The 15,618-nt window shown below is 40.8% G+C and overlaps 1 protein-coding gene across 1 annotated transcript in view; it reads left to right on the top strand.

Moving 5' to 3' along the window:
* The window catches only part of SARNP (SAP domain containing ribonucleoprotein), a 98,094-nt gene extending 82,780 nt beyond the window's left edge, over window positions 1-15,314 (top strand). Inside the window, exons 10-11 of the mRNA XM_089680238.1 lie at window positions 5,693-5,776; window positions 15,121-15,314. Coding sequence (XP_089536364.1) covers window positions 5,693-5,776; window positions 15,121-15,162 — 126 coding nt within the window. The 3' untranslated portion in view covers window positions 15,163-15,314. The remainder of the gene's footprint in view (window positions 1-5,692; window positions 5,777-15,120) is intronic.
* Window positions 15,315-15,618: the final 304 nt, after the last annotated feature.

Here is a 15,618-nt window from a genome sequence, read left to right as displayed (position 1 = left end):
TCGTCTACAACATGTGCTCACATTTTCACCTCTGATTCTTTTTTTGTTTTCTTTTATAAGGAGAGGAAATCTTTATTACATATGAAAATCTACTTCTTTGTAGGACAGAGTTTTAAAGTAAGATAAAAAGAGGAAAAGAAGCCAAATGACACTTAAGTGTAGGAGGTCACTAACAGCTGTTTGGTGCCCGTGGGTGCACTTGAGCATGGCCTGTTGCAGAAACAAACATAGGGAGAGGTTTGATAAATGCCTTGCCTGATGGCTTCTGGATAGGGGTAATTTAGCTCAGATGGGCTCCAGCAGCCCATGAATCAAAAGCTGTCAGCATAAGGCTAAAGATAGAGTGAGGAGCATTGTACGTGTGCCTCCTTGTGACCCCTGCTGGCCTAGAGGTCAAGTGGGCTAGATATTTCTGCAAGAGTTGATTTAGTTCAGCAGTCAGTGGTGCTTTCTGGCAGTTGGACTGAATGCTTACAAGAGATGTGCTAATGCAACTTGAAATTTACAATTTTATATAACTTAAAAACATAATGACATTTTGCTCTTCCATTAACCCTCACAATAGTGCTAAGTATTCCTTCTTGATCCTAAATGATTGTTAATTTGTCCTTTTGTAGCAGCTGTTTTGCTGTGGTACCGAAAAACAACTATTTCATTAAAAACTTTCATCGCTACAAATAAGACAATTCACCATTATATACATCGGCCCCATATAAAGCTGAAATGTTGTGGGGGGTTTTTTTGTGTTTTTTTCGTTTTTTAATCGTTTTAACTTTTTTCTTTTCTTTAAAGTTTTAAACTCTTTTGTTTATCAGTGAGCCAGATCTGTTAGGGCTCATTCACACTTGACTTTTTTTCCAACTCTTGCCAAACGCCCCTATAGCGTTTGACAAGTATTGGTCCGGCGTTTGCGGAGCGTTTTTAACGCTCCGCAAACGCTGCATGAGCGGTTTAGTGGCGTTTGCTAGGTGTTTGTCAAGCGTTAAAAACAAACGCCTATAATGAATTTTGAATGGTGTTAACGCTCCACAAATGCCTGGCAACCTCACCGCAAACGCCAGCCGGGCGTTTGCAGAGAGGCACCATGGACTTGAATAGGAGGCTTCAACTCCTCCTGACTCGACAAGAGGCGTCCATTTTGCCGCGACGCTAACGCTCCCGCTTGAACAGCCCCATGTGCTGCAATGTGCAGAATTTTCCCAGGTGTTTGGGAAGCGGTAAGAACGCTTCCCAAACGCCTGTCTGCCGCTTGCTAACAAGGCTAGTGTAAATGTAGCCTTACTGATCCAGGATAAAACCAGAATCTGTTTTTCAGGTTGCCTGCCTACCCAACATTTTTCAAAGAAAAGATCAGCAGTGACAACCGACATTTATTTATTTTATGGCATAGTTCATTTAAGGGTGGGGACAAAACCTGGGCCAATGAAAAAGGACCATTTCCTATTTGCAAAGCTAATCCCTTTGCAAATCAGAAATTTGGCACAAATTTAACAGGAATTTGGCACAAAAAAAATTTAACAGGTTGAAAGCAGAAGGATCTGCTTGGACATAGGCTCAACTATAAGTACTGAATTACTAGAAATCCATAATTTCCTTGAATTTTGAACAAAGACTTACAGTGCAGTTTATTTGTTAAAAGTCCAACTCCAGGCGCAGCTATTTTTATGGGGGGGGGGCTCTCTCTCTCTCTCGCTCTCGCTCTCTCTCTCGCTCTATATATCGTTCTCACATTAATACTGTAATTTTTTTGTATTACCTCAGCAGTTCTTTAAGCTATTGTGAGAACTGCTAACATGCATGTACAGCAGAAGCTGCCCTTCACACTCGCCGCTGCATCAATAGGCATCTGACACCAGTTCCAGTGTTGTACCTACGCCCCCTCACTTTGCTTTGCCATTCACAAAGATTTAAAAAAATAAATATATAGCTGTGTCTGGAGTTGGGCCTTAATTAGTAACTCAAGTAAATCAACCAGCCTTGGTTCTTGAACGTGTTACTGAACTGGATCCATTTCATATGTTCACATCTCTGGGTATGCTGATGTTTTTTCATTTCAGTCGGGTTGCTTTTAGTTTGTCCTCCAAGCTGTGGGGTTGTCTGTAGATAAGAGCCAGTTTCAGGTATGGAGGGATGAACGGTTTTGGAAATTCAGAGCACAGTTGTAACCTCTAAGGCAGTGATACTTGGCAGCCTTAAAAGAGATTGTAACCCCTCACTTTGCAAATCAATCCATTCAGTTTAAAATGGAAACTAAAGGCAAAACATTTGTGCATAGATATAAAAAAATTATAAATACCTTTGTGTTCTCCGGTGCATAAGATCTAGGGAATGAGCAACAGCAGTACACTGAACTTCCCAGTGAAAGGTTATGCAGGGGGCGTGTGAGCAGACGTCTGATCATTGGAGGGGAGCAAACTGTTTTCCCAGCACAGCTAGAGAACTGACCACAGTGTGTTTTCCTCCTGCTTAGGGACTGGCAGCAACAACAGGGATTTCACACATAGGCAGCAATACAAAGAGAACAGGATACATTTTCATACAAGTACATGGTACAGCAAGCACAGGAATATGAAATGTGGGGGTTGACATTATCTTTTAAGGATTAGTTCATCTTTTAATGACATTTGACAAAAAAGATCCCTATGCATTGCAGTTTCCTATTTACATCAATATGCAGACCTCTACTTTGTAAAATAATACTTATTTTTAAGCTGCTTATACGATTGCCCTCCCTTTTTTAATCCTGCATATATGGCAGGATGTACTGAGTCTTGGATGTGTGACCCCAGCAACTTATGAATGAGCACAAAGCTTCCCAACCCACACTTGCGTAGTCTGATGTCTTTCAGTCTCACAGAAGGCTGAGCTGTAAGAGCGAGAGGAGATAGCATATACATGACAGGGACTTAATCGAGGTCCCAATGTACTTGACCTGATTTAAAAAAGTTCCAGAATGGAAATACAAAGGGTTGATGAGTTTTTTTTTTATTTTTTATCAGGATGAGTAGATTGGCACCTCGATTAAGTCCCTTTAAAAAATTTTCGAGAATGGAAAATACAAAGGGTTGATATGTATTTTTGCTTCGTTTTTAGGCAGATTCGTTTTTAAAAGCCCTAGACATTCCTAAAAACACAACGGGCTGTATGGCGGCTTAAGTTTTTAATGTTTATTTTTTGCTAGAAAAATTCTTAGAACTTCCAAACATTTATTTATTTTAAAGCAGAGGCCTTAAAGAATTATTTAGTGGGTTTTGCAATGTGTTTTTTTTTGTTTTTTTTAACAGTTGGTTTTGCAATGTTTTTATGTCACATAGTATTTGCACAGCTGTTTTTCAAACACAATTTTTTTTTTTTTTTTTTATAATACACTCTTTGGAATTTTAATGCAAAAGAACACAATACATAACACAATTTTTTTGGTAACATATAAAAGATGATGTTATGCCAAGTAAATAGATGCCAAACATGTCATGCTTTAAAATTGCACATGCCCATGCAATGGCAACAAACAGCGTAAATTTTACTATCCAAGCTTTAACAGCTTTTACAGGCTAGCACTTTTCACAGGAGGTCTGGTTCTAGAATTACTGCCCATGATCTGACACGGTGATACCCCACGTCCGTGTGACAATCACTGAATCGCTGTTTACATGCATGCAGATGAATGTATTCAGGGGGACAGGAGGGCTTTAACGTGTGTGTGTGTATGTATGTGTGTATATATATATATATATATATATATATATATATATATATATATATATATATAATTTATTTGACACTGCTGCTTTAATTTTTTTTTAATTTATTGCCGTCACAAGGAATGTAAACATCCCTTGTGACAGCAATAGGCAGTGATAGGTGCTCTTTATGGTGAGATCTGTGGTCAATAAAACCTCAGATCCCTCCTCTGCCCTGAAAAGCATTTGATCACACCAAGATCGGTATGATTGAATGCTTTCCATTTTCATCCGGGAAAGTGATACATGCTCATCGCTTCCTGTTCTCTATATTTTAGAGACGGACAGAGTGGTGCCGGTCTTTGCCTCTATGATCAGCCAGCGGAAGTACCAGTTGGTTGTCCTGGTGGTCCCTGATTGGACAGGCTCGGTCTCCCCTCCCAGTGGATGGGACTCGGACAGTACAAAGTTGCAGATAATAACTGAATTATAACAACAAAAATAAATGTAACTAAAGATAAAATAAATAATAAAATGAAAAATATATAATCTGCACATAACAATCAGATATTACCAAGAAAAATAATAAATATATATTAATAATGTAAATAAAATAATTTAAAAAAAATCTATCTGCAGATAATAGATTACTACAACAACAAAAATAAATAAAAATAGAAAATAAAATCTAAATAAATAAAAATATAAATAGATATTTATATACTAAATATAAAAATAATTTAATACAACAAGATTTATATATAAAATATTCTGCAGATAACTGTAATCAGATAATGACTACAACAATAAATAAGAATATCAACAGAGAATCTAAATAATTTAATATAGTTATTAAAAAAAAATCCGGTCCCGCTCCGCCAGAGCCAGGTGTTCTCCATATGGCCGCCCGACCCTGATTGCATTCTTTCGGAGAGCTGCTGGACACGGAGAACACCTGTCTGACTGGCGGTGCTCTAAGCTAATGGGCAGCGGGGTGCGGGACTGAACCGGAGCATGCCTCCATTAAGCGGGAGTACGGTTCCACAGATGTCTGGATAGCCTTCAGAAGGACTCACCCCAACCTCCCCCCTCCCTGGAGCTGCTTGGATCACTTTTTACAAGCGAGCCGACCATTGGCCCTAAACCTGCTAAATGTATAAAAAAAAAAATTCGTGCCCGGAACTGCATGTCCCGGGCATCAGGCAATAGCTGCGTTCCCTGCTCATGCAGGGATGTTGAATTCCTGAGTGCTCTGTACTATGGACTGACCATTTTGCATATCGGTAAACCACTTGTGTGACAAATATGTATACATTATCTTACCTATCTATAAATGTGTAGAACTACAGAAACCTGTGGAGCATGGTATTGAATGGTTGGGAATTGTTTGGTAGGAGATTTGTTGATATGTTTTAATAACATAAGGGTAAACATTTTAACAATGTTTGTTTTTATTTGTAATTTATTACGTCACTATTTCCTTGTGTACTTAGACAGCAGCTTGATGGGCAAGTCAAACAATGCCTACTAACTGCAGACCTGTACAACAGACGCGGAAAGGTGTCTGCACATAACTTCAAATTGATGCAAAGCTTGGTGTGTCATTAGCCACTGAACTCAGGTGTATGTGTACATATTTTATAGACTTTTCCTTCAGCTTTCAACTCTAGTCGTCTTGTCCAAAAATCCTATGGTGTAATGGTAGAGAAATGGTGTGTTGTATTACGTGTTGCCAGGATGTGAGAGCCAAAGCTCAAAGATGAGAAGATCCAGAAATGAGTACCTGAGTTAAGATGGGGTCTTAGCCCTACTACCTGAACCTTCAGCTTGGCTACCACATTTGGCTGCAGTTGGTTAAATAGTATTTGACTCAACACAGAATAATTTTAATAAATTGTTGAAGGCGATGTACGTAAATAAGTAATCTGAAACCTAGATTTAGTCACTTTGTAGCGGTAATTTTTGTGGCTGTGCATTGGAATATTTATCTTCACTTTATTTAACCCATACAGACTGAAGATGATGAAAAGCTGAAGAAAAGGAAGGAACGTTTTGGTATAGTAACTAACTCTGCATCTAATGCCGATGATAGTGAGGTATGTATGCTTAACATGCACTTTAAAAACACGATGGATAAAAGCACACAGATGTGTCCCAAAGGAAAAAAGTGAATAGTGTCAATTGTCATTAGTGGTAAAAACTCACTGCTGCCATGGGAAAAACACATAGGTTTATGAAGAGTATAGACAGGAGCCAGGCGCTGTGTAGTTTTGTTGTCATATAAAACACCTTATGTGGAGGTGTGCCTTTAATAACAACATCACAGGATAATAGAATAAAACACCAGCTTGTGGCTTTAAGAAGCCAGGTTCTTAGATGGACAGCCCGTCCGCTCAGAAGGGAGCAGTGGAAGAGATGAATGCCTGTCAGTGCAGGGACCACGTGTACCCGACGTTCCAGGTAACGTCACCGCGATGTTCAACGTCATTCATTATACAATTTTTGAGGCGAAACCTAAACACTTTCAATTTGTAGTGTAAGACCCTTACACTACATAGTTTAACCTCTTGCCAACCGCGCATAGCCGAATGACGGCTTCACCGCGGCCGGCCAGTTCTGGGTGGACGTCATATGACGTCCTCCCAGAACGCGCTCTCTTGCGCGCCCCAGGGGGTGCGCACCCGGCGATCTCCGTGATCGCTGTGTCCTACGGACACAGCTGATCACGTGATGTGGTAAAAGGCCAATCACAGCGGCCTTTTACCACGTGATCAGCGGTGTCCAATGACACGCTGATCACAGGGAAATGCAAGTGCCGGTTCTTGGCTGCACTTTCCTCACGCTGTCAGATCGTGAGGAAAGTACTGCCGAGAACCGGCAGTTGTCAGAGCGGGGATCGGCACCGATCATCAGGGCACTGATGATCAGTGCCCTGATGATCGGTGCCCAGCAGTGACACCCGCAAGTTCCGCCCAGCAGTGCGCCCACTAGCTCCGCCCACCCGTGCCCAGCAGTGCCCCCACCTGTGCCCAGCAGTGCACCCACCTGTGCCACTCTGCAGTGCCACCTACCTGTGCCCAGAAGTGCCACCTACATGTGCCTAGCAGTGCCACCCACCTGTGCCCACCAGTGCTACCCACCTGTGCCCACCCACCAGTGCTGCCCACCAGTGCCACCCACCAGTGCAGCCCAGCAGTGCTGCCAGTCAGTGCCACCAGTCAGTGCCCAGGGGTTGTGCCAGTCAGTGCCCAGCAGTGATGCCAGTCAGTGCTGTCTATCAGTACCCATAATCAGTGCCACCTATCAGTGCCGCCTATCAGTGCTGCCTATCAGTGCCGCCTATCAGTGCCGCCTATCCGTGACCCCTAATTAGTGCTGTCTATCAGTGCCGCCTATCCGTGCCACCTCATTAGTACTGCCTATCAGTGCCCTTTAGTGCTGCCTATCAGTGCCCATCAGTGCCGCCTATCAGTGCCCATCAGTGCTGCCTCATCAACGCACATCAGTGAAGGAGAAAAAATACCTGTTTGAAAAATTTTATAAAAGAAACAAACTTTTTTTTTCTTCAAATTTTTTGCACTTTTTTTATTTATAGCGCAAAAAGTAAAGCGCCCAGTGGCGATTAAATACCACCAAAAGAAACCTCTATTTGTGAGAAAAAAATGATCAAAATTTCATATGGGTACAATGTTGCATGACCGCGCAATTGTCAATCAAAGTGCGGCAGCGCTGAAAGCTGAAAATTGGCCTGGTAAGGAAGGGGGTATAAGTGCCTGGTAGGCAAGTGGTTAAGGTAAATTTAAAAGAAGTTGAATAAGAAAATTGTATGATGTTCGTACACTAAGGCCAGCCTTAGTGTTGGAAAACATTGCTTTCTCTTATGACTCCTTGTTTTTCCAAATTGTCCACCAATATCATTTGCATGCATTTTGTGATCATATTTGATTAAGCCTGTACTTTGAAGCAAGCTAAAAATTCTAGTTGATATTAAAAATTCAGGCTTGGGTAACATTGTCTTTTAACATGCCTGTCTGTCTGGGCAAAATGAAAAAGAAACACATTAAGTACATCTGAACTACTTACAAAAACAACTGTTGATCTGCCAGAACTCCAGAACCTTCTTATAGCTGGACTACAGAAAACTTCCCCCTTGCTCATATCCATACATATGGGGCAATGTTCTGTAATCTAGCATGAGAAAACTCAGGAATAGCCAGTACTGCCTGAGATGTTGGTACAGTTTGTTATAAAAAAATTCAGAGCACAAGATGAATGGGTATTTTTAAAGACACAAAACCTGGAGAAATGTGTATGTACTACATAGACTGGATATGTTTTTTGTTTTTTTTTTGTTTTTGTTTTTCTTATTTTGTCCCAGGCATACACTTTAAGCCATTGTGTTCAAATATTGAGGACTATACATTTCTGGTATGTGAGCTTTAAATGTGTCCCATGAATTAGATCTCGTGTAGCTAGCGATGGCTTCTGCACAGTGCTAAATCAAGATGTGTAGCAGGTGCCAGTCTGAGTGCATCACCCCATGCAAGCATTCAAAGAAGCTAAACTGAATTCAGCAGGTGTTATTTTCTCTTCTCTAAATCCTTGTTTTATAAATCTGATTACATGTTTTTATAGTTTAGTAAGTTCCTAGTGTTGAATTTCTAAAGCCAATTTGTAAACTTGTATGTCGCACAAATATATTTTGAGGCACTACATGGTTTCCTTAATACTTTGTTGCCTTGCACGGGCAGTAAAAACACAGCTGGAAGTAGATGATGTGTTTGTAATGTAACTCATGCAGTGGCTTGTAAAACTGGAATGTGAGGTCAAATATGCAATCTTGCTGGATTCTGGTTACCTTGCTAAAAAATGTGAGGGCTCCAGTCAGAAGTGTGAACTCTATGCCACAGAGACCAGGAGCCCTCCTAACAGCCTCAGATGGGGGAAGGCTGGCCAATTAGTCCTTATCGTGGGTCAAAGGGCACCTAAGTGGGAGCTGCTAAGAGTGGGGGAAGTGAAAACAGGAAGCAGTGTCCATAAAGCGCTGTATGCCAGCTGTGTAATACTTTATTGAGCTTCTTTACTGCGGCTTTCACATGGTCTATAATAGTTAATGAAGTGCCAGCATTTTTTTTTATTCTGTACACTTAAGTCTCGAGCTGACTTTCACTACTTGGGTATCTAATATTTTATTTTGTTATAAAATTTTAGTGCAGGCAAATTTTTTTCTACTTTTTACAGAATAAAGTGGAGCCTTTTTTGCATCCGTTCCTGCTTGAGTGGAGATCACGTTCCCTACCAAAACAAACTCTTTGAGGGCTCAAAATTAAGGTGGTCATAGACATGGCTCTCACCAAGAAAACAGCGTCTTGTAAACTAACCCACATCTAGGACTTGCTGTCATCTATTTTATGTTTTTCTTCAGATAGTATACAGATAGTAAGGGGCTCCTTCCTTTATGCATAAAAAGGGGGAGTGTATGGTTTCCAACATGTTTGTCTATCAGTCATTATTGGGTTTTGTTGTTATTTTATGAAGCCTGATAACACTTACATGTGTTGCTCATACCTTCTTATCATTGCTGCCATACGTTGAGCAATGTATGGTTTGACTTTGACAAACGCATCTTTTACCACTAAAGCTGAAGTGTACTGCTAGGTGAGCTTTGATGTCCATCTGGACCTGCATCTTTGATACCCATTAGTGATTGCTCTTCTATTACAAGCTGAGTAATCATGCTCTGTAAGTTTGACACCTGGTTAGATCTGCTGTATTTAATGTGATTCTTTGCTACACATTTACATACAGTCAGGTCCATAAATATTGGGACTTCGACACAATTCTAACATTTTTGGCTCTATACACCACCACAATGGATTTGAAATGAAATGAACAAGATGTGCTTTAACTGCAGACTGTCAGCTTTAATTTGAGGGTATTTACATCCAAATCAGGTGAACGGTGTAGGAATTACAACAGTTTGCATATGTGCCTCCCACTTGTTAAGGGACCAAAAGTAATGGGACAATTGGCTTCTCAGCTGTTCCATGGCCAGGTGTGTGTTATTCCCTTATTATCCCAATTACGATGAGCAGATAAAAGGTCCAGAGTTCATTTCAAGTGTGCTATTTGCATTTGGAATCTGTTGCTGTCAACTCTCAAGATGAGATCCAAAGAGCTGTCACTATCAGTGAAGCAAGCCATCATTAGGCTGAAAAAACAAAACAAACCCATCAGAGAGATAGCAAAAACATTAGGCGTGGCCAAAACAACTGTTTGGAACATTCTTAAAAAGAAGGAATGCACCAGTGAGCTCAGCAACACCAAAAGACCCGGAAGACCACGGAATACAACTGTGGTGGATGACCAAAGAATTCTTTCCCTGGTGAAGAAAACACCCTTAACAACAGTTGGCCAGATCAAGAACACTCTCCAGGAGGTAGGTGTATGTGTGTCAAAGTCAACAATCAAGAGAAGACTTCACCAGAGTGAATACAGAGGGTTCACCACAAGATGGAAACCATTGGTAAGCCTAAAAAACAGGAAGGCCAGATTAGAGTTTGCCAAACGACATCTAAAAAAGCCTTCACAGTTCTGGAACAACATCCTATGGACAGATGAGACCAAGATCAACTTGTACCAGAGTGATGGGAAGAGAAGAGTATGGAGAAGGAAAGGAACTGCTCATGATCCTAAGCATACCACCTCATCAGTGAAGCATGGTGGTGGTAGTGTCATGGCGTGGGCATGTATGGCTGCCAATGGAACTGGTTCTCTTGTATTTATTGATGATGTGACTGCTGACAAAAGCCGCAGGATGAATTCTGAAGTGTTTCGGGCAATATTATTTTCTCGTATTCAGCCAAATGCTTCAGAACTCATTGGACGCCACTTCACAGTGCAGATGGACAATGACCCAAAGCATACTGCAAAAGCATCCAAAGAGTTTTTTAAGGGAAAGAAGTGGAATGTTATGCAATGGTCAAGTCAATCACCTGACCTGAATCCGACTGAGCATGCATTTCACTTGCTGAAGACAAAACTGAAGGGAAAATGCCCCAAGAACAAGCAGGAACTGAAGACAGTTGCAGTAGAGGCCTGGCAGAGCATCACCAGGGATGAAACCCAGCGTCTGGTGATGTCTATGCGTTCCAGACTTCAGGCTGTAATTGACTGCAAAGGATTTGCAACCAAGTATTAAAAAGTGAAAGTTTTATTTATGATTATTATTCTGTCCCGTTATTTTTGGTCCCTTAACAAGTGGGAGGCACATATGCAAACTGTTGTAATTCCTACACCATTCACCTGATTTGGATGTAAATACCCTCAAATTAAAGCTGACAGTCTGCAGATAAAGCACATCTTGTTTGTTTCATTTCAAATCCATTGTGGTGGTGTATAGAGCCAAAAATGTTAGAATTGTGTCAATGTCCCAATATTTATGGACCTGACTGTATGTCTGAAGCTTTCTTTTACTTATGTAACAAATTTGGACTCGCATTGATCAGAAACCACAACACACTTCGTCATGCAAAAAATCCAGCTCTGTACTCTTAATCTCGATAAAGCTGTTATCTAAATTTAGAGGTTAATTTATTAAAAATAAAAAAATCGCAGATATTCATCCTGTAAAATTGCATGTATTTTCATTCTGTGCAATTAGGAGCAAAAATAAATATTAGGCTATTTTAATCCAGGCCAAATGGTATTCTTTATACAAAATAGAATCAGGAAGATTTTGCATTTTGGCCACACTAGATGGAGCCGACAGTCAGAAGAAATACTTATTTTCTGTGGCCATAGTGCAGGATTTTCTTGATTCATTCAAATCTGTCTGAATAATACAATTCCTAAAATAACCTAATAACATTCGCTTTTGCCACAATATTTGCACAGAATGAAGTTACGTTTGGTCTTTTTCCCCATAGGATGGATAGCTCTGGAATGAATATATATATACCCACACACCCACCAAAGTGTGCATTGCTGCTGCATTTGGATGAAAGTAAACTGATGCTGTAGACATGCAGGACTGTGCCTCAGTTTGGAGCAGTGGCAAACTCAGGGTAATTGTGCAGAGAAGCACCATGGTCTCATCTAACCAGAGCACTTTCTTCCATATGTTTGCTGTGTCCCCCACATGGTTTCCCGCAGACTGCAAACGGAACCTCTTATGGTTTTCTTTCAACAATGCTTTTCTTCTTGCCCCTCTTCCATAAAGGCCAGATTTATGCATTACATGACTAATAAGTGTCCTGTGGACAGATTCTCCTACCTGAGCTGTGGATGTCTGCAGCTCCTCCAGAGTTACTATGGGCCTTTTGGCTGCTGCTCTGATTAATGCTCTCCTTGACTGGCCTGTCCGTTTAGGTGGACGGTCATGTCTTGGTAGGTTTGCAGTTGTGCCATACTCCTTCTTTTTTTCTTTTTTTTTTTTTTCCATTTTTGGATGATGGATTGAACAGTGCTCTGTGAGATTTTCAAAGCTTGGGATAGTTTTTTTTTTGTTTGTTTGTTTTTTTAAATAACCTAACCCTGCTTTAAACTTCTCCACAACTTTATCCCTGACCTGTCTGGTGTGTTCCTTGGCTGTCATGATGCTGTTTGTTCACTAATGTTCTCTAACAAACCCCCGAGGGCTTCACAGAACAGCTGTATTTATATTGAGATTAAATTACACACAGGTATACTGTATTTACGCCACACTTTTCAGATATTTATTTGTAAAAGTTTCTGAAAACCATTTATCATTTTCCTTCCACTTCACAATTATGTGCCACTTTGTGTTGGTCTATCACATAAAATACCAATAAAATACATTTACATTTTTGGTTGTAACATGACGAAATGTGGAAAATTTCAAGGGGTATGAATACTTTCAACAAACTTGTCTTGCTAAAACAGTTATATATTATTGCATATGTATTATTCCACATTGTGTGTGTGTGTTTGTGTATATTTTATTACTAGGCAGGTGTAAACAAATGCTGTAAACTAAGAATACTTTCAGAAATGGAAGTGTCAATAGCTTATTTTTATCAAATAAGACGTGTAAAAAAAAAAAAAAAAACATTGAGTATGTGAACAGAAGAGAAGTCCATATCAAATCAATATTTGGTGTGACCATCCTTTGCCTTCAAAACAAAGCATCAATTCTTCTACATACACTTGCATACAGTTTTTGAAGGTAGGTAGGTTGTTCCAAACATCTTGGAGAACTAACCACAGATCTTCTGTGGATGAAACTGCCTCAAATCCTTCTGTCTCCCGGACAGACTCGATGATGAGTTCAGGGTTCTGTGGGAGCCAAACCATCACTTCCTGGACTCCTTGTTTATCTTTCCACTGAAGATGCACTATATTGCCAAATGTATTGGGACACTCCTCCAAATTATTGGATTCAGGTATTCCAATCGCCTCCATGGCCACAAGTGTATAAAAGCAAGCACCTAGTCATGCAGACTGCTTTTGCAAACATTTGTGAATGAATGGGTTTGTCTCAGGAGTTCAGTGAATTCAAGTGTGGTACTGTGATAGGTTGCCACATGTGCAAAAAGTCCATCCGTGACCTTTCCTTGCTACTAAATATTCCAACTGTTAGTGGTATTATAACAAAGTGGAAGCAACTGGGAATAACGGCAATTCAGCCACAAAGTGGTAGGCCACATAAAATGACAGCATGGGGTCAGCACATGCTGAAGTGCACAGTGCGCAGAAGTCGCCAACTGTCTGCAGAGTCAGTAGCTAAAGACCTCCAAACTTCATGTGGCCTTCAGATTCACGCAACAGTGTGTAAAGAGCTTCATGGAATGGGTTTCCATGGTCGAGCAGCTGCATCCAGTTCTGTCTGGCAATCTGAAGGATGTGTCTGGGTTTGGGGGTTGCCAGGAGAATGGTACTTGACTGCCTGCATTGTGCCAAGTGTAAAGTTTGGTGGAGGAGGAATTATGATGTGGGATTGTTTTTCAGGGGTTGAGCTTGGCCCCTTAGTTTCAGTGAAGGGAACTCTTAAGGCGTCAGCATACCAATTTCATGCCCCCAACTTTGTGGGAACAGTTTGGGGATGGCCCCTTCCTGTTCCAACATAACTGTGCACAAAGCAAAGTCCTTAAAGACATGGATGAGCAAGTTTGGGGTGGAGAAACTTGACTGGCCTGCACAGAGTCCTGTCCTCAACCTGATAGAACACCTTTGGGATGAATTAGAGCAGAGACTGTGAGTCAGGCCTTCTCACCTGACATCGTTGCCTGACCTCACAAATGCGCTTCAAGAAGAATGGTCAAACATTCCCATAGACACACTCTTAGACCTTTGTGGGAAGCCTTCCCAGAAGAGTTGAAGCTGTTATAGCTGCAAAGGGTGGGCCAACTCCATATTGAACCCTGTGGGCTGAGACTGGGATGCCATTGAAGTTGATGTGCGTGTAAAGGCAGATGTCCCAATACTTATGGCAATCTAGTGTAGGTCTTACATTATCTGTATGTTTGGGATCTTTGCCCTGCTGCAGAATAAATTTGCAGCCAATCACACACCTCCCTGATGGTATGGCATGATGGAGAGGTAACTGCCTGTATCTCTCAGCATTGAGGACACCATTGATAGTGATCAAATCTCTACCATGCTTCACTCTTGCCAGCACACAGTCATTATTGTACTGCTCTCCAGCCATTCAGTGAACAAACTGCCTCCTGCTACAGCCACATTTTGACTCCTTGCACAGGTACTTGTATAGTGCCGTCAATTTACGCATCAGTCCCTAACCCTCAAGGGGCATATAGTCTAAGGTCCCTAACTTACATTCATACATACATATACTAGGGCCAATTTAGACAGGAGCCAATTCACTTACCAGCATGTCTTTGGAGTGTGGAAGGAAACCTGAGTACCTGGTGGAAACCCACACAGGCACAGGGAGAACATGCAAACTCCAGGCGGGTGGTGCCATGATTGGGATTCGAACCAACAACCCTAGAACTGTTAGGCGGAAGTGCTAACCATTTAGCCACTGTGCTGCCCAGAGCACCTGCTGCCATTTTTCTGCAACCATGTTACTATGTTTTCCTGCATAGCACATGGAAACAAGGTTTAATGACTTAACTATGCACAGGAACTGGGGAACAGGAAAATGGAATCGGGTACTCTGGACTGATGAATAAACTTTTAAGTATTAGGCTGTACATCCATAGAAGATCTGTGGTTGGTTTTGCAAGATGTTTGGAACAACCTACCTGCTGAGTTCCTTCAAAAGCGAGTGCAAGTGTACCCAAAAGAATTGATGCTGTTTTCAAGGCAAAGGGTGTAAAATACTGTGTGTATTTAAAAAAAAAAAAGACACTATGAGACCATTTCCTTCTATGCCCCAAAAAGAGCCCATTCTAATTTCCAGACCACAATGATCATTTTTTTTTTAAAGGTAATATTTTGTGTGCTTTCTCCCCAGGCAAAGAAGAGGAAAAGATCAGAGCGGTTTGGTCTGGTCTAGCCATTCTCACCTGCTTAATCCTCCTTCAGTTTGTTTTTGTTTTGTGCATCTCTACTTAGTATTGTAAAGTGTATTTCTTATTCTTGATTTGTAAGGTTTTTTTTAAACTTTTAAAACAAAAAAATTGAATAAACTAAAATGTGTATTCCTAATATGGCGTACATTGGTGTGTTTTGATTGTACGTTGGTTACTGAATTTTTGCCATTATGGTTATTAAATGAGGAATGTTGTAACTGTTGAGTAAAGTTCATACTATTATCGTTGGGTATAAGGAGGTGCTGGTACTTGCTGTTCCTTCCATCATTATATAATGGAATGCAGAAGGGAGAATGTTAACAATGCTTTTCTATTCCAGTGTTGGAAGTAGGCTGGCACTAATTACAAATGGACTTTTTATACATCTGGCAATTCATTACTTTACAACACTGACCTCATTCAGGCTTTATCCCGCATTC

Source organism: Staurois parvus, unplaced genomic scaffold (genome assembly GCF_062004578.1).
Source record: "Staurois parvus isolate SC_StPar_1 unplaced genomic scaffold, SC_StPar_1.0 ptg000017l, whole genome shotgun sequence".
Lineage (NCBI taxonomy): Eukaryota > Metazoa > Chordata > Amphibia > Anura > Ranidae > Staurois > Staurois parvus.
This window is presented reverse-complemented; position numbering and strand designations above follow the sequence as displayed.